The sequence below is a fragment of the Microcebus murinus genome, chromosome 7 (assembly GCF_040939455.1).
Source record: "Microcebus murinus isolate Inina chromosome 7, M.murinus_Inina_mat1.0, whole genome shotgun sequence".
NCBI classification, from domain to species: Eukaryota; Metazoa; Chordata; class Mammalia; order Primates; family Cheirogaleidae; genus Microcebus; species Microcebus murinus.
The window spans coordinates 100,260,277-100,280,015 of record NC_134110.1 but is presented as its reverse complement, the minus strand read 5'-3'; the positions used below and the strand labels follow the sequence as shown (position 1 = coordinate 100,280,015).

Sequence of the window (19,739 nt, the reverse complement as noted above, 5' to 3'; positions counted from 1 at the left end):
TTATAATGTGCCAAAGCACAAGAGAGCCCTGAGTAAATGATGGGTGTATGGGTATCTTCGTGTGTTCATAACCACCATTCCTATCAGGAAGAACTGCGAGGCTCATCTTCACTCATCTATAAACCTCACGGAGCCAAAATGTAGGAGACAGAGAACTAGAGTCTCCTCTACCAGGCAGAAGTAGACAACAGAGGGAGATGCTAAGAGGAAAGGTGGGAGGTGAGATGCTCTTGGCTAAGAATGCAGGAAACATCCACCAGCTGGCCGCAGAATGGGCAGTTGTAACCAGAAGAGCTGGGCAGCAACCGCAGCACCAGCATTTCTCTTAATTCGGTTGAATATACAGAGGCTGGGTTTTCATGTCAAGTACATTTTGGCAGCTACTGCCCTGGAGGTAGTTTGTGAGAGTGAGGGAAGAACAAAGAGAAGCAGGCCCCACAGGCAGACTGGGAAACGAGTTTATAATTATGGCTGTTTCAGGGCCCTTGGTCTGCCCACTGTGTAGGCAGAGAACCAGAGGCTCTCCTTGTATTAACTCTTTGTGCACTCTTGGCACAGCACTGCCGGCTCCCGTGCAGCGTATTGTCCTCAGAAGGGGCCTTGGGCAGCCTGCCTTTCCGGTGGCTCATTAGAGAGACTCTGCAATGAGATTCCACACAACCCAGGGAGGCATGTGTGGAGGGGCGACAGAAGCCCCAAGCGGCCCCTTCTACTCAGGTGTGGTGACTAAGCTGCTATGCAACCATCGGAGACCCTGAGGTGATACAAACGCTGCTGGGCCCCTCGTTATGCCCGTCAGTCATGGGGAGCAGGAATCCCAGGGCCAAGGTCAGAGCCTGTGCTCACAGGCCGAGGAGCGAACATGTGGCTTCAGCACGTGCCGACCAAGGAGCCCGAGCAGGGGAGGAGCACGTGCTTCCCTGGGCGGGGAAGTCAAATGGAGAACAGCGAAAGGAAGCAGAAGGGGAAGAAGCAAGACAAGGTGAAGATACACTTTCTAGACCCTTCGTTTTGCCTTAGGGATTCTTCACGCGTCCTCTTCAGGGGACATACTGGATAATATGCATGGTTCTGATATAAAATGTGAGCATGGAGGTGTATGTAGAAAACTTTCCGCTGTGAATCAAGTGGCCAGTTGTGCAGACATTACATTCCATCTTTGTGATTATGGCACTTGTGAATCAAGAATTTTAGAATATTTTAGAAAGAACATTTAAAAATATCACATAGGAAAAGTAGTAAGAATGTAGAGAAAATTGGAATATTTTATCCCTTTCCCTAATCACCTGGAGCCTAAACAAAACATACCAAATGAAATTTTCATGGCGCTGCTAAACCTTTTGGAAAACAAATCCTGCTTGGTCCCCACAAAGGGTCATCCAGGAGTCCAGGCCACCAACGCCTCAGTTCTCCAATCTGAAATGATCAAAGCATGGAGGTAGAACTTGCACACGTTTAAACGTGTAGTTCTGTGGAAACACCTCTCATTCCCTCCCAGTTTGGTAATCACTTTTACACTGAAAACAGTTAAGAATATAAACACAAGTAAAAAGCTTGAAATGTTATTGGGCCAGGTGTATTAAAATAAAATCAAAAAATAGAAATATTAGGTATATACACAACAGCATAAGTGAAACATAATGTGATATAGCAGTTTCCATTCAAAGCTTACAGTAGAAAAATTTAGTAAACAAAACCTGTTGAGTTTCCTGCCATTGTGGCTCATTAGGGCCTCTGTAGTCACTCACTTTCCTTCATATCCTTGAGTATAAATAGTCTCACACATCTTGCACGATTTAGAAAAGATTGCTGAATCACAAAAATAGCCCCAAATATGGCATTTTATCTCTCTAAAGTACAACTAAAATTAATATTTGATCCTGAAAATAATGTTCAAATCTTTTGAAGCAACAAAGGAAATTCTTATGTTTTAAAAGGCCCTATAAGGTTCTGCAGAGATTAGAATCTTACTCTTCTTCCAAACTACATTGTCAAAAAAGTCTGTATATAGGAAATTGTGGAAATGGAAGAGCTGGACTGTTAAAAATATTACTTCTTAAGGTAGAGCAGTTTCTGGGCTCTGCTCCCGGGAGGTCTGGGCGAGCCCCGAGGTCCAGGCTGCACGCAGCGCAGCTGTGCGTGCTCGCGGGTGACGCCCCGCTGGAGGAGAGAGATGCCGTGCGCTGCTGCACGCCAAGTGGTCTGAGCGGTGGCCACGGAAGGCAATGTTTGACAGTCTCAGGTTGGGTGGGGAGGGGTTGGGGTGGGGAAAAAATAAGCCACTGAACTCTGAGAAATACATTTTTAAGCTGCTGACTTCACCTGCAAAATCTGATAGGTTGGATTAGTAATTGTTTTTAACAAGTAAGCCAAAGCATAGAGAAAATACAAAGAGGTGACATGCTATGGTTATTTTAGTTTTATAAATGGGTTTAGTTCTGCTTCTACTGGGGATTCATTGCAGTGGTCTCTGAATCTTTAAGTCACACGTCCAATTGCAAATTTAGGGCCAGTTAGGTGCATTTTTGGAGAGAATAGGTGCTTTCCTCTCAGGAGGCTGTATTCAGAATTGGTCAAGCAAAGCGAGATTACAGCTGAGGATCAGTCCAAGCTGTGGCTCGCCGGGCATCAGTCTAAGAGAACAGAATACTTTCTCATTTACAGGGTGTTCTTCCTGAGTAATTTAGCCTCTACATTCAGGGTAGGCGTGGCAGATCATCCCTGCACAGGAGATAATCAGTGCAACCCGCCATCGTTACTTTTCCTCTCTGAGTGAGGCAGCCACCCTGGGCCTAGCACACAGGTTCCTCTGTGCTCTAAGGTTGCTGCTGGTACTGTCCTTCCGTGGCGGTGTAGAAGTCATCCAGGACGCTCTGTAAGTAATCAAACGTTGGCCTCTCTTCTGCCTTTTCTTTCCAGCACATTTTCATAATGTCATAGAGCTCATCTGGGCAGTTCTCCACACGGGGCATCCTGTAGCCCTGGGACAGGGCGGTCATCACGTCGGCATTAGTTCTCCCTGGAGCAAAAAACAAAACAAATCCCTGCCATTTAGAAACCTGATGGAGGATCGAGGAGCGCTGCAGTGGTCTTTTTCCTACTCATACCCTGCAACCACGATCGAAGAGAGCTTTACTGAGGCTGTCATGAGCTGAACTGTGTCCCCTCAAATTCACTGAATTCCTAACCCTCAGTACCTCAGAACCGGACTGTAATGGGAGACGAGGCCCGTAAAAGGTAATTACATTCAAACAAGGTCATTAGGGTGGGCCCCGCTCCATTATGACTCTTGTCCTTTTAGAAAAGAAGATGAGGACACAGACAGATACAGAGGGAAGAACATGTGAAGACACAGTGAGAAGACACAGTGAGAAGACACCATCTACAAGCCACAGAGAAAGGCCTTGGAAGAAACTAAACCTGCTGACACCCCAACCTTGGATTTCCATCCTCCAGAACAATAAGAAAATAAATTTCTGACGTTTAAACCACCCAGTCTGGGGTATTTGTTATGGCAGCCCTACAAACTAATACAGAGGCTAAGGAGATTTCTGTAAGCAACTCAATAAATAAGTTTTAGTATGGAGGGGATCAAGACGGCATTCAGACTGCCAAAGCAAAAGCAGGCAAACGTGGTTAAGTTGAAGCCAAAGCAAGTTCTCTTTAATCACAAAAGGATATTGGCTTATCTGGCCTTTCAAATTAACCACTGCAACCCAATTCTAACAATCTCAATTAATTTCATAGGGTAGAATTTTTACATCTTCTACTTGTAGTATATTAAAAAATCATTTTAACACACATTATCTCATACTGATACATTTTTTTAAATTGGCTTTTCATTGTATTAACATATTTACTTAAAGTCAGCATCCTTAAATCAGCCAGACCAAGTGATTATATGCTTGCCAACTAATTAAAAGCTCAGGGATTAATTTGGAAAATAATGATGGTTTAGCTCATCTGAAGGACTCCTGTCTGTAGTTTGTGCTATGTATCTTGTCAGATCCAGTGTCTTCTAAGAGCAAGATATTAATTCACAGGAAGTGGAGCTAGTTCACATATCCATTAAATCAGTGCCTGACCAGAGTCAAAGCTCACACTGACTCTGGAATTTGCATGTTCTCAGCCTCCAGTGAGGGCACTAAGTGCTTTTTATTCCTATGTGCCTGCAAGAGGACAGGTACTAGAGGATGGCTTTGATGTGGTCAGATGTCTCAGGGTAGTTCAGAAGATGAACTGTCATTCTTTGATCCTGAAAATGGCTTTAAGGGAAAAAGATCATTTCAGTAATAACATTTTCGTCCGTTATTAAAATGGGATAGAGAAATGTGCTCATGTAGCGGCACCTATCCACATCCATGTGTTTTGCTTGTTTTGTGGATACCCTACCCTGTAGGGATGTGAGCGTCTCTAGAGAAGACTGTGTTTTGTGCAGAATGTTTTTATGCAGAATATATACAGTATCTGGCAAATGAGAGGCACTCCACTCATCACAACCAATCTCCTTTCCATAGTTATTTCCTTTCTATAACTATAGCCTTCACTATCAATAGTCACTGGAATGATTCTAATTGACAGGTAGTAGCTTTAGGGGAAATGGTTTTTACTAGATTTGAAACAGAACCTTTTTTATGTTTTCTCGAATCCCTGTTTTTCAAATTTTGGGTCACCACTCACATGGGATCAACAAATTAATTTTTTTGGAACACTACCAGCATTTAAAAAAATTAATTATAATAGAATAAAATAGAAAAGATAAAAACATTGCATATAGTAAAGGTCAGTGTGGTTTTATGAAACTTTTGTTTCATATATGGAGTGGGTTTCTGTGTGCTTCTCACAAGGGCTTATGATCAGAGAACTTTGAGACCCTCTGCCTTTAACTAACCTTTCCTTGTGTAAGGACACAGTGACCCTTCCTAAATTTAAGCCCCTAAAAGAAGACATGATCATTTCTGTCTTGGAAGAGCCCTTGTTTTTGAAATGGATCCAAGCAAACTTCTTAATTGTTCAGATCTATTGGGAGTTGTTTACCTGGTGAATTGATTTTTCTCAAATCTACTTCTGAAACACCATCTTCAAATATTTGTGTAATCGGAATTTTCTAACTGGAGACTTCACTTGATTGTCATTGCTCAAAGCCAAAGGCAGACTTGTATCCTCTTCTTTATTTGGGGTTTTAGTCTCCATAAAATTATGTCACTTCAGCATTGTTCTGGCTCTTGTAACTAGCCAAGCTCACTTGGATAAAGTCCAAAAGAAATATCTGTGTTTATTTCTGCATGGGCCTTGGGTGAAGTTGGGTTCTGGTAGGAGGACCAACATCCAGGATGATATAAATAGCAACTGGACCTGCAAACTTGGTCAGGAATATCTGTTTCAATTCCTTCCTGGAGAACCCTCAAGTTGCATAAAAAGTCAGAATGTGTCCACAGAAGATAAGCCTTTCTAAGGTGACAGGCTCCACTGCAGCTTTTTCCTTCCTTGTTCCTGTACATTCTCCTAATACTGAAGAACTCTCTCAACAATGCTGATAAAGGCAAGGCATGCTCCATCCTGCCTGGGGAATTTGACTTGCTAAGAGGAGTTGGAAGAAGGGAAGCTGAAGTCTATCTTTTATGTACAAGTGAGCCAATAAGCAAAATAAGCTAAATGCCAAGTTTTATGGAAGAAAGAAAGAGAGGAGAGAGAGACTTCGACCAGACCTTAAGATTACACTTGATAGTTGGTGGTTGGCTTGTTGCTAGGTTAAAGAAAGAAAGCACCCATCCTTATTACGCGAGTGATTTCATAGTCCATCCTCCCTCCTTGCAACAAGCTCTTGAGTGCTCAGTACTAGTGAACTGGCACTAAGCTCGAGAGATGCAATGCTTAAGACAGAGCATTGTCCTCAAGGGGCACAGAGCATTGTCCTCAAGGGGCACACAGCTCAGTGGGGACAATGCACTCACAGAGGGAGGGAGCAGGAAATGGCATTTGGAGTAGGCAGGGATCAGCAGAGACTAAAAGTTGGTCAAGAAACACAGGAAGGAGAAAAACACGGGAGAGCAGAGATGAGGAAAGGAACAGTGGTTCAGGGTGGAGCTGTTCCACAAGCCATGACTGTCTCCAGTGACACAGGGCTCTGTGTGGAGTGTGTGAGGGAGGAGGAACCAGCTACCCTGGGACCACGGCCTCCCGCCCCATCAGACTCCTTCCAAAAGGGCAGATCACTTTTATTTTTGCTTGTGACCGAAGTGAGCGTTTGCAGTAGCACAAATTTCTTGATTCTGATTCATACCTGGCATAAGGATGCCAGATATATCTGGTAAGGAACAGCCAGAAAAGACATGATGCTTCAGAAAGTTTTATCATTTTCAAACCTCCTTTCTTTTTATAGGAGCAAAGCAAAACAGAAACCCCTCCTTTTTCTTCAAAAAATTCACAGAGAAATATAATCACAGGTTTGGTTTTAAGATAATGAAGTAAAGATCTGTGCCTCCTCTCCCCCATTTATTTTTTTTTGAGACAGAGTCTCACTCTGTTGCCCGGGCTTGAGTGCCTGGGCGTCAGCCTAGTTCATAGCAACCTCAAACTCCTGGGCTCAGGTGATCCTCCTGCCTCAGCCTCCTGAGTAGCTAGGACTACAGGCATGCACCACCATGCTCAGCTATATATATATATAGTTGTCTAGCTAATTTCTTTCTATTTTTTTAGTAGAGACAGGGTCTCGCTCTTGCTCAGACTGGTCTCAAAGTCCTGAGCTCAATTGATCTGCCCGCCTCGGCCTCCCAGAGTGCTGGAATTACAGGGCCACCAAGCCCAGCCTATTTTTTTTTTTTTACTGTAACAAAAAAAGAGAACAAGAAATAGAAACTTAAATCCCGTCTCTGATGAAACTAAGGGCCTCTGGCAGCCAGAGGCAGAAGTGGTCTGAGCCGCTTCTGAGACAGAAGTGTAACCACAGTGCCCCCAGAGGGACAGCAGGTGCGATGGCTCTTGCTGGGAGGCTGGCACACTGAGAGGGAGGGTGAGGCCAGTGGCCCCAGAGAGGGTGGCACCCAGGGCCCGCCCAGTAGTGCCACGGCTAATGCTGGAGAACTGAGCAGAGACGCACTGTGCTCGGCACACCAGGCCCAGTGGAGATGGGGCGCGTGTGGGCGGAAGACCGGGGTGAGGAGAAAGACTGAAGGCAAGGAAGTGAGACACTCTGACACAGGCCACACCAGGATGGGCCTTGGGGACATTGTGCTGAGTGAAATAAGCCAGACGCAAAAGGACAAAACCGTCTGATTTCAAGTGCAGGAGGTCTCTGGGGTAGAAACTGATCACAGTGGTCGATGTGGGGCAGGAACTGTATGGCCAAGGACAGAGAGGGCTGCCTTTCACCTCACACCTCTTTGTGTTGCTTGAATTTAAAACCATGTCACCATATTCTTACTTAAGAATGAGTAAACTGGGCCGGGCGCGGTGGCTCACGCCTGTAATCCTAGCACTCTGGGAGGCCGAGGCGGGCGGATTGCTTGAGGTCAGGAGTTCAAAACCAGCCTGAGCAAGAGCGAGACCCCGTCTCTACTATAAATAGAAAGAAATTAATTGGCCAACTAATATATATAGAAAAAATTAGCCGGGCATGGTGGCGCATGCCTGTAGTCCCAGCTACTCGGGAGGCTGAGGCAGGAGGATTGCTTGAGCCAGGAGTTTGAGGTTGCTGTGAGCTAGGCTGACGCCACGGCACTCACTCTAGCCTGGGCAACAAAGCGAGACTCTTTTTCAAAAAAAAAAAAAATGAGTATAATGGAAAAAAAAACTTTATTCAAGAGATAAAAGTATAATATTGAGAACTATGAGCAGCAAGTACTAAAATAAATAACCAAAATTCCCGCAAGGAGATTTCTCTGAGGAGCCTCAGTGGCCCAGTAGGACCCATGTGGCAATTTTTCATTAGAAGTTTTTTAGTACTACATGACTTTCTAATGTGCATATGTTACTTGGATAAGAATATTTAATAAAAATATCATTGTAAAAAATTACAAACCAGATATGTATCAAGAAGAAAATTAATGTAACCTGTTATATAGCCTAAAATTAATATAACCTATCATCTCTTTACTCAAGGACAATAACATTTGGTATATTATCCCTCTTAGCACTTTTTTTCTCTAAAAATACATGTTCACTTTATATATAGCTTTCTTATTTCTTTTTTGTATTTCTCCTTTATTTTATTCCCTTTTTTATTTTGCAGAGGTAGGCATATGGCTTTAAAGTGCTTTAAAAAAAAGAAAAACCTATCCAGCACTTTACCGGGTAAAGTATTCTCAGATAATTCAATTATTGATGGCGTCCCTTCCATGAGCAGTTTTGTATCTGTGGTGGAAAACGGCATCCTTTGGCAACGTTCACCAATCTCTACGCTTTCTGTGGATCACACCCTCTGATGTTCAAGTAAACAGGATTGCTTGATTCTGCTCATAATTCCTGATGCTAGAGGCTCTTGTAACATACAACTCTTGTGACTAGAAAACCCATCAATCCGGAAAGCCCAGAGGTCAATTCTTACAAGGGACAAGCCATCGAAGGACAGACCAGTCAATGGTTTCTGGTTGCTTCTACCATATATACACATACATGTATATTATATGTATACATATATGTGTATGTGTGATTCTCACCATTTTTCTACTGGTTTGTTTATATATTTTTTATGATTTTTCACCCCAAATATCAAATATTTCCACCTCCTGGGCGTTGGGCACAGTGGTGAGGGCGAGCTCCTGGGTGGCACAGGGAAGTGAGGCTCAGAGCAGCCGTGCCACCAGCGAGGGGCCCAGTCGCCTTCTCTGGGCCTCTGGGGCTGTGGTTACAAATCACAAGTAGCACGCCACAGCAGTACACATGATTTATGAGGTTAGAAGTTTATTTTATCAGGTGTCAGATCACATGTATAATCTGAATATATAAGCTTTCTCTCTCACAGACAGATTCCAGAAGCAGATGTAGGCACAGACACAGATACAGACATATACCTCCTGAGACGTCTGGGCCGATTGGAAATACCTTTCCTATTTTGCAGCAGTAACTTCGGCATCTAGGGCCGGGGTCAGCTGGAATATTTAACACTGGCACGAGAGGGATTCCCTGGCACAGCTGCCCACCGTGCGGGCACCCCCGGAAGTTTGTCAGCTCCCAGCTGGCCCCTGCCCCGGCTTCTCAGTGGCTCATCCCCGCACAGCAGCGGGAGTGGTCGGAGCACGTGGCAACGTGGCTGTGCCTTCCCTGATTCCATCCCAGCAGAGTAGGACGGACACTCTCATATGGCCACTAAGGCTCTCCCCGAGCCCCAACTCGATGGCCTCTTGCTTTCCAGTCCATAGCATGGAGACTACTAGAGAGTAATGATGGCTTAGGGGGTCATTGATTCATTCATTCCACAAAGTCTCATAGAGGCGCAAACCACGCTGGCCTCCGCTCCCATTGGCCAGGCCCCTGCACTGGCTGCTCCCCTGTAGGGACAGTTATCCCCAGGGGGCCCCAAGATCCCTCCCTCACATCTCTGAGTCGCTGCTGTTGCTGGGGCCACTGGATGTAACAAGCTGTCCCCCTACCCCTTCTGTGAGCGCAGGCCAATCCCTAACCACGCATGCGGCTCCACTGCACGCCCGCCGCCTGGTCACCCACTGATGGCCACCAGCCTCTCCCTGCTAGGGTGTGCGCTCTGGAGGGCAGGGACAGAGACCACCGCGTGCGCAGTGCCTCCAGAGTGCCTGGCACACTCAGGTATGTTTTGAATAAAGGAAGGGTTTAAACGTTAAAAGTTTGGTTTTAGGGTGGGGGTGTAGCTCAGGGGCAGAGCATTGGACTGAAGACCAAAAATTTAATTTTAAATCTACTTTATCCATAAATTTTGTTAAGAGTCAAACATTAACGAGAATGTGAAGACTTTGGGGGAAATCCCTCGTCTTAACCACACTAGCACAGACCCTAGGAAAGGGGAGGGATGGGCAGAATCTGGCTTCTTGGCTTCTAGTGTCAGGAATCTGGAAACACTGAACCACATCCTCACTGACGCCAGCATGTTAGAGAGCGGAGAACCTTTCACTGATAAATACAGGTGATCATTTCCCAAAGAGGTGGAGACTCCAGAGCACTCATTGCAAAAGCTGTTTCAGAACTAAAAGCTTTGGAACCCTTGTCTCTCTGTGTGTTTCCTTGCCTGAGGTGCCTTGGAGGGTACCGGGCTGCTCCAGCCCAACCTCAGCACCTACTGGGCCGGGCAAGTTCTAGGCATTAAGTAAGCGGTGGAATTAATTAGTGGAAAAAAGGAATATGCACTTAATAAAATAAGAAGGCAGGGAAGTGTCAAAGCATATTTTAGAACAATTTCCACTAAATACAGTGAAAATAAAATTCCGGTACCAAGTGCTTATTCTTCGCTTCTGGTTAGAGGGTTTTTTTGGTAGTGTCTTTTTTCTTATGTATCCCACTTGAATGTCAACATGTAAGTAAACAATACCTGGGTAGGGAATTTTCCCATAGGTGACGATTTCATAGAGGAGAATTCCAAAGGACCACACATCAGACTTAATAGTGAAACATCCAAAGTTGATGGCTTCTGGAGCTGTCCACTTAATAGGGAACTTAGCACCTACAGAAGAAGACACAGGCTTTTACTTGGGAGTCTAAACTTACGCATCAAGTCATGGATGTATGACCCTTATACCTTCCTCTTTTGATTTTTGGTTTAAAACATTTACTTTGAGTAGGTAACGCATACATATAGTACAAAATGGAGATGGTGCGAAATACCATACTAAAAAACTTTGCTTCCCTCCTGTTTCCCTTTTGCATATTCTTCTCTAGAAGGAAGTTTCCTGAGCACACTCCTGGGTATATTATAACTAGACAACTTTGACATACAAAAATGACACAGAATGTGAAGGAATTCACTTTTAGTATGTGCATTTGCCCCTCTACACCATGTCGAAAGTGTTCAAATTTTCTCTAATGAACCATATTATGTTTACAGGGAATGTAAACATTTTGGATCAGTGTACTTTTATGGGTAAATGTCTTTAAGCCTGTCCCATTCTTTCATCTGATAGGACAAAACACATCCCACTTTCAGGATGAGGTGGAATGACGCTCTGCCTGACATGAGCTAGTGATGAAACTGCTTTTCTCATGAAGAGCTGGTGACACCAAGGGCCCAGGGACAGGCAGGCTTGGCGCAGGGACTGTGCAGGGGCCCCTTGAGGAAAGCAGGGGCTCAGGCACCCAGTAAAGGATGGAGGCTTCCACCAACCACATTTTAAAACACACATTTGCCCTTACTGTGTCTTTGCTTGAGAATTTTTTGTGGTGCCCAACCAAGATTGCAAATGCAGATAAGAACAGTGAGGATGCAGACAGCCCCGTGGGGTGGCCACTGTGTGCCTGGCAATGTGATCACACGCTCCTGCATCGACCCCCACCCACCCAGAGCAGCGTGCGGGGCAGGCAGGCAGCCGTGGTCGGGAGCCCGGCCACGCTGGCACCACACAGCCCGGGTTTGAATCCTGGCTCTGCCGTTTCCTGCTTGGGAGCGATCCTGGCAAGTCTCTCACTGTCTTTGTGCTGTTCTGGTGCTTCCATGTGTAAAATGGGGAGACAATCGAACCTCCCCAGCTTGCTGTGAGGATTAAGTGGGTTGATCCGTGAGCCTGGCACAGTGTAAATAGCAGTGAAGCCTGGCAGTGAAGGTCCCAGTGAATGGCACTTACTGATGAAGGTAAGTGTCATTACTGTCTTCCTGAGACAAGCCAGGAGCGGGTGTACTGTCTGATCCAGAACTGTGCGGTCTGCATTAAGCCATGCTCTCTGTGTGCATTATTTTTGTGAGACTCTAGGCTGGTCAAATTTAATAAAAACCAGCAGAATCAATTCTAACTCATATACTATGAGGCTAGATCTCCTGAGTTTGAATCTCAGCTCTACCACTTATTGTGGGACCTTGAAAAGCTATAGAACCTCTCAGTTTTCTCACCTGTAAGGTGGAAATAATAATGATAACATTGATGCCTATCATGTAGGGTTGTTATAAAGATAAATGAGATAATGTGTGGAAACCCCATTTATATACACTGTAAATGCTCAATACATTTTAGCTAATTTTTTTGAGCTTCTTTTCCTCAAACTATTCTCCTTTGCCTGCCTTTTTGCTGAGGATAATCATCAAGGGAAAGGATGAGGGGAACACGGGCTTGAGGCAGGAGGAGAGCCACTCTAGTCGTGATGGAGGCCAGAGGTGCTCAGATCAAAATGACGCTTGCATTCTGCTTACCACCTCCGCACATCTTCCAGAAATAACAAACTTATCATTAAAAGAAAAACAATCCTTGTTTAACCATGCTTAGGAATGTCAAGAAAGTGCTTGGTTCTTTCAGAAGAGAGTGAGCATGGCAAAAATATTCACTCGATTGTCATGGGAATCCTCAGGTCGTAAGCACCACGGGTGACCCTACCGCGGGAAAGGCCGCCGGAGTCTTGACTGTGCTTGGCCTCCAGACAGTGCGCCACGGCTCAGGCATTTATGCCTCTGTGCATTTTTTGTTCACATAAATAATACAGAATGTGGGAAAATAAAGGAGTGTATTTTTGTAGCATTACAGTTAGTTTTGTATGTGTGATAATGTCCATGTTTCAATTTGTAATTAAAAGGCCAGAATAAAGATCACAGAATTAACGTCACAAATATTTTCTCTATATTTAAGGGAAGTATACTTCACTGTTTGAGTGAAAACTTTACTGATATAAACAACGAACCTTGATCTTGCAAAATCTATTTTTGTTTTGCTTTGTCTAATTGAAATACAAATGATAGCATTTGTAAACCTCATAGATGTATCCTGTGGAGTTAATAAAGAGAGTACATTTTAGAAATAATTAAGGGATATCTTGGACGTTGTACCACGTTGTAGCAAATAAGTGTTTTTTTTTTTTTAATGATGACCACTATAATTGTTTTGTTAAAAACAGACAAAAACGAAATAAAATGAAACCATAAGAAGATACCTAACGACTGTTATTAGAACGTACCTTCCCTTGCTGTGTACTCGTTATCTTCAATCACTCTGGCAAGGCCAAAATCCGCAATTTTGCACATAAGTGACTCAGAGACCAGCACGTTAGCTGCTCGCAGGTCCCTGTGAATGTAGTTCTTACGCTCAATGTATGCCATTCCCTCTGCGATCTGAAACACAAACAGGCTCTCTGTTCATATTTGCAGTAGGCGATCGTAGAGGGCCATCAAGGAAAACCAAAACCCTTATGAGTTCCCGAGATCTTTTCATGTATATTATTCTGATCATTCAGGTTTTAAAGACAGTGGGTAATGACAATCATCACCGGGGCCCTTTCTAAAATAACTGCCACCTCCCAATCTCCAATAGTCATAATCCTTTTTTTTTTTTAAATAGCAACATGTCTCAATATTTTCTAATGTATGAAGAATCTTTTTTAAGACTCCACTACATTCTCACATGCAGATATACAGATGTCATTATTTCAGTTTTTCAAATAAGAAAACAGATGCCATGGATTTAGTGTCTGTGTCTTCCCAAAATTCAGATGTTGAGATCCCAGCTGCCAAGGTGATGGCATCAGGAGGGGGGGCCTTTGGGAGGGGTTAGTCCCCAGGGTGCAGCCCTCACGAGCGTGATCCATGCCCTTCCTTATGAAAGAGACCCCAGAGAGCTGCCTGCCACTACGTGAGGATGCAGTGAGATGACGGTGGGCTAGGAGCCAGGAAACAGGCCCTCACAACACCCCAAATTTGCTGGCACCTTGATCTTTGACTTCTACCTCCCAGAACCACGAGAAATAAATGTCTGTTGTTTAGGCCACTCAGTCTAGGGTATTTTGTTATAAGAGCCCAAACCAACTAAGACAACAGAGCTGCAGAAAGCGACATGCTACTACAAATAAACTACTGCGGTGTCAAGAACAGGCTGTGTCTGTGGTCAGCAGCATCCTCTCTGTCAGGTTAATCAACAGCCCACGGAACTGGTTCTCCAAGTTCTCTCACACAGTCCCTTCAGGATGATCAGAAAGACTCAGCTCTGACAACAAAGCATGACGGCAGGAAAGAATCAAAGATTTAAACAAAACAATAACACAGGAGAGGTAAAGCTACTATTCATTGCTTAACAGAAAACATGACATGGGTCCAAAATTAGGTCTTGCTCTGTCCCCCAGGCTGGAGGCGGTGGTAAAAACAACTCACCACAGCCTCCAACTCTTGGGCTCGACGATCCTCCCGCCTCAGCCTCTTGACTAGCTGGGACTACAGGCAAGCGCCACCATGCTTGGCTACTTTTTCTATTTTAGTAGAGATGGGGTCTTGCTCTTGCTCAGGCTGGTCTTGAACTCCTGACCTCAAGTAATCCTCCCGCCTAGGCCTCCAAAGTAGCTGAGACTACAGGCGTGAAGCACCATGCCTGGTTAATTTTTAAATATTTTTATAAAGACAGGGTCTTGCTATGTTGTCCAGGCTGGAAAAATCTGGTTTTTAAGGAAGACATCACCAAATTGTAAAGTTAAAGAGAGGAAGAAAAAGAAAGAGAAAGAGAGGGAAGAAAAGAAAGAAAGATGGAAGGAAGAAAGGAAATTTTAAAAAGGAAGGAACAAAGAAAGAGAAGGAAGGGGGGGAGAGAAGGAGGGAAAGGGGAGAGGGTAGAGAGGGATGGGGAGAGAAGGCAGGAAGAAACAAGATGGAGAGAAAGAAGGAAAATAAGAAAACAAAGTAGCTATATCTGGTAAGAAGTTAGAGAGAAAACTCTAATTAGGACTATTTCACACAAGAATAAATGAAATGTATTCTGCCAGCTTCTACCGTGGATTCCAGGTGGCTCAGCTCGGAGGGACTGACTTCCCCGGGTGCCACAACAGCACCCCTGATGATCACGCAGTAGGATGCCGTGCCAGTGTCAGCAAAGGCCTAGCTCGGTACTGGCCCTCCCATCCCTCCCTTCTGCAGTCCTTAGCTCACCTTCTGCCCACCAGTCCTCACTGAACACTGCTAGCAGTGGACGGTTGATTTTTTCTTTTGAGACAGAGTCTCGCTCTGTTGCCCAGGCTAGAATGAGTGCCATGGCATCAGCCTAGCTCACAGCAACCTCAAACTCCTGGGCTCAAGCAATCCTCCTGAGTAGCTGGGACGACAGGCACGCGCCACCATGCCCGGCTAATTTTTTGTATATATATATTAGTTGGCCAATTAATTTCTTTCTGTTTATAGTAGAGACGGAGTCTCACTCTTGCTCAGGCTGGTTTCGAGCTATCCGCCCACCTTGGCCTCCCAGAGTGCTAGGATTACAGGTGTGAGCCACCATGCCGGCCAGGATGGTCGATTTTTACAAAAACCATTTGCAGCTGCTGATCACAGCTTTGTCGTTATTTTTATGCTGTTTAACGTATTCAGTGTTATCAGGCCAACAGACAACAAACACCTTCTGGGCCAAAGCCACACCTCATACCTTTTCTAATCTCTCTTGTATTTGTTGGAAACTTGTCAGCAAACCTCTGCTCAGAGCCAAAGCAAATTCTCTGGAAACTGTGCTGGGGTTTTAATATGACCGGAATACTATTAATTGTTGTTAGCACAGTGCTGCAAGAATTTGGCAGATGAGATTTTTGTGGTTAAAGAAATCTTTTGTAAAATAGTCGGTGTGTTCCACATCAGCCTCCAAGTCTAGTCAGCCCAGTTTTTCACTTCTGAGGGGAAACAAGAGACGCTGCCCTAGCTCGGGCCCCTCTTCCGGCCTCCTGGCCTCCAACCTCCTGCCTCCGATGGGGAGGCGTGCTCGCTGCCTGTTGCAGACATACTCAGTCTGCGGGTCTCAGCGAGATGCCTCTTCTCGGAGGAGCCGTGCCTGGGCCCGGCTCCTGCCCGAGCGTGTCCCGGGGCTCCCCGCTCCTCACCCGGTACCCGTCTGTGATCACTGGGCAATGTGCGCCCAGGGCAGGTGTAGCAACGCGCATTCCTGTGCCCCAGCACTGAATACAGGGCAAACCGGGCTGTGACCGCGGGAAAAGGCCGGGGCATGACTGGACAGCACTGACGCTGTGCCCGCCTTTCCCCAACTCCCACAAGCTCTGGGCACGCAGGAGATGCACGAGCCTGACCCGGCTCTGGGAAATACTCGAAACAGCCCCTGTAGCAAGTCACCACGGTGGGCAGCGGGGAGAGCCCCGGTGAGGGTGGAGCATCTCTGTGGGAGTGACTTTGCCTAGGGAGACCCTGCAGCCCAGAGACAGCGGCGTGGCAGAACGTTCGCAGGTAGCGCATTCTAGAATGGGCACTGCTGAAACGGTGACGACGCAGTGTGGCTACTGTGGCGGAGACTGGGCGCCAGGAGCCATGCCTCTGTTTCCCTTTGTCTGTGGTAATTCAAGTTCCTCAAGACCTATTAGAAAGAGCCAGTAAAACTGGGGAAAGCGAAGAGTGATGATCAGGCCGAGCATGTGTCAGTGCAACAAAGTAGAGCCGACGGCTGGGCTTTTAGAGAGAGAGCAACAGTGCCTGGTTCAAACGGACCGGAGTTGGTTGCAGGAACCACACTGTCCCAGCCTCCTCACGACACTCGACAGTGGTTCAGCCTTTTAAAATTCTTAGTTCTTGGATATTCAGCGAACGTTCCAATAATCACATACAGACTGGGCCAGGAACTGGAAAAGCTGAAGCTGGCTGCAATCCCAACACGCCTGAAACTGCAGTTGACAGTGGCAGCCAGCGGCCCGTGCTAGACCCTCTCCCAAGCTGCCGACTGGCCGCACAGGTGGGTGCTGCGGCGTGCACGGGGCCCCACACGGGCAGCAAGGACACGTCTGTCTCTCATTCTCGGTCATGGATTTTGATGACTGGCTCATTATGAAAAGCATCCTGGGAACTTGTTAGTAAGGCTTTTATCACACTTACCCAAGCTCTGCATTTACACAAATCTGAATGCATTTTTAAAAATGATTCTCTGAAATAATAACAGCCTTGCAACAAGCCTAGTTTATTTTGGCTTTCTTTTCTGTGCCAGCATGCTTTAAGGAACTCAGGTTCCAAATAATAATAATTAGTATTTGCCAAGACAAGATTTGGAACAACAGCATTAGCCATGTTGAATAAACAATGTATATGGGAGCAAAATAAAAGCTCTCAGATGTGACTTGCTTTTGAGGTCATAAATACCACAATTCTCTTCTTATAAAATTAGTTCATTCTCTAGTTTTCTCTGGTCTATATGTATTGTTCTTTTTTTTTTTAACTTTAATGCTTTTGGGGGAGGGGTGGTATATTTACTTTGGCTAAAGTCAATCTGGCTTTATTTTGCAACAGCAGGGAGAAATCAGACACTTCTTTGGCTAATTGAATCTAGGGTGAGATTTTCCTTCATGGACTACCTTCTTCCTGCCCCACAGCCCCTGGAGGTCAGCACTGCAGACAGAGCTGTCACATAAACACATCAAACCCAGGCCAGCTGTCCCTGGGGACTCCCACTTCCTATTGCTCCAGCAGCTTGGAAAGGCTGACTTCTGTGAGAGTTATCAATACATAAAATTGTCCAGTCTGGTAAGAAAAGAATCTGACTCAGAAGATTGTTTTGTTGTTTTGCACCCTAAGTTATTTTACTAAGATGATGATGATAGATAGGTGGGTAAATAGAAGCTAGATATTCACCACCACCATTTCCCCCACCACGAATTGAACACTAACTACAATGCCAGACACTGTGTTACATCCCTCACACTCAATTCATGTTTCATCCTAATAGCAAATCTACCGGGTAGGTTTCACTTCAATGGTACAGATGCAAATGAAACTTAGAAAATTTAAGAACCTGCTGAAAGCCACAGAGTGAAGAGAGTGCCTGGATTTCTACCAGGTACGTCTGACCTTGAAGCCCAGGTTCCCAACTCCACGATCTTAATGTCACATCTGCAAGAGAGCTCAGTGTGGACAGGTGACTAGTTAGATAACTAGATGCTTCTGGAACCCAAAATTTTTACCAAGAGAATACTTCTTTACTGAGAAGACAGAAAAATACTCTTGAGGTTTCCTCCCAGAATTCATTGTTGTTAGGCCAAAACTACCCCTCAAAAAGGGAACTGTAGTCTCTCCCTGGGCCAAGTTCAGGACACCCCCTCAGGAAGTACATGCAAAGCTTTGTTTGGGTGGTCTCTATCCAGAACAGTGTTCCTCAACCTTTTTAGAAAGAATTATCACAGCCATTGTGCGGTGGCTCACGCCTATAATCCTAGCACTCTGGGAGGCCAGAGCAAGAGGATCATTTGAGGACCAGCCTGAGCAAGAACGAGATCCCGTCTCTACTAAAAATAGAAAAAATTAGCGGGGCATGGTGGCATGCGGCTGTAGTCCCAGCTACTCGGGAGGCTGAGGCAGGAGGATCGCTTGAGCCGAGGAGTTTGAGGTTGCTGTGAGCTAGGCTGACGTCACAGCACTCTAGCCCAGGCAACAGAGTGAGACTCTGTCTCAAAAAAATAAATAAATAAATAAATTATTACTCCCCTATACAGACTAATTGAATTACATTTAAAATTTAAAGTTAATGTATCCTTAACAGGTGAAATTAAATACAAAGAAAAGAAGATTGTGTTAGGTAGGTATGAACTTTTGATGGCCACAAACTATTGTAATAATATCTAAGGTTTCCTCACCCCCTCAAGGATCAATTTTCACTCCCTTGGGACAATCTTGCCCCCACTGGGAAGGCAGTGCTATGGTCTGAATGTGTCCCCTCAAATTCGAGTGGAAATTTAATCTCCAATGCAATTGTATTGAGAGGTGTGGCCTTTCCCTCACGAATGGGGTTAAGGCCCTTATAAAGAGGCTTCATACCAGATTCCGCCCTTCATCTTCTTCCATGTGAAGACAAAGCAAGAAGGCCCTCACCAGACACTGAATCTACTGGTGCCTTGCTCTTGACTTCCCAGACTCCAGAACTGTGAGAAATAAATCTTTTCTTTATAAATTACCCAGACTGTTATATTTTGTTATAGAAGCACAAACTAAGACACATGGTCTAGAAAGTGTTAAATGGAACAAAGACGCTTTAAAAGCAACTTTGTCCTATGACTCAAAAGAGGAAAATAAGATGGAGGCTGACATCATGTTGGCCGGGATGAGGTTAACACCTTAACAGAAGGAAAACACCAGGCTAAAACTAAGGGAATTGTGCTTTCATCCAAATAGCCACAGCTGTCATTCCCTTTGGAACTTTTCTGGGGCCACAAGGAAATTACTTTCCCAGAGTCATGCCACCGGTGAGTGCATTGGTTTGGAGGTGAATTTAACTTTCCTTCTATGCATTTTACAGTTAAATTTTAACCCTTAAGCCAATATTTTCTTTCTTTTGCAGACAGGGTCTTGCTATATTGCTGGACTAGAGTGCAGTGTTGTCATCATAGCTCACTGCAGACTTGAACTCCCGGACTCATGAGATCCTCCCAACTTGACCTTCAAAAGTGCTGGCATTACAGGTATGAGCTGCTTTGTGCCTGGCCTTAAGCCAGTGTTTCTTTACTCTCACTGTGTGTTAAAATCACAGGGAAAACTTATCACTATGTAGCCAATATCACTATGTAGCCTACCCGCCACCCCTCCCCTTGACCCCCGCCTCCCACCAATTGAACTTGACCCTATAGGGGTGGGCATCCCCTGGTGATCCTGAGGTGCAGCCCAGGCTGATACCACTCCAGCCCTTGGGACA

The 19,739-nt window shown here is 45.1% G+C and overlaps 1 protein-coding gene across 2 annotated transcripts in view; it reads right to left on the bottom strand.

The window, feature by feature from the left end:
• Positions 1 to 1,560: 1,560 nt before the first annotated feature.
• LYN (LYN proto-oncogene, Src family tyrosine kinase) overlaps positions 1,561 to 19,739 on the bottom strand; it is a 133,112-nt gene continuing 114,933 nt past the window's right edge. For both annotated transcript variants that reach the window (XM_012774080.3, XM_012774081.3), the window contains exons 11-13: positions 13,060 to 13,213; positions 10,499 to 10,630; positions 1,561 to 3,019 (exon numbers count right to left, since the gene is read on the bottom strand). In XM_012774080.3, the coding sequence (XP_012629534.1) occupies positions 2,817 to 3,019; positions 10,499 to 10,630; positions 13,060 to 13,213 (489 nt within the window). In that variant the 3' untranslated portion in view covers positions 1,561 to 2,816. The remainder of the gene's footprint in view (positions 3,020 to 10,498; positions 10,631 to 13,059; positions 13,214 to 19,739) is intronic.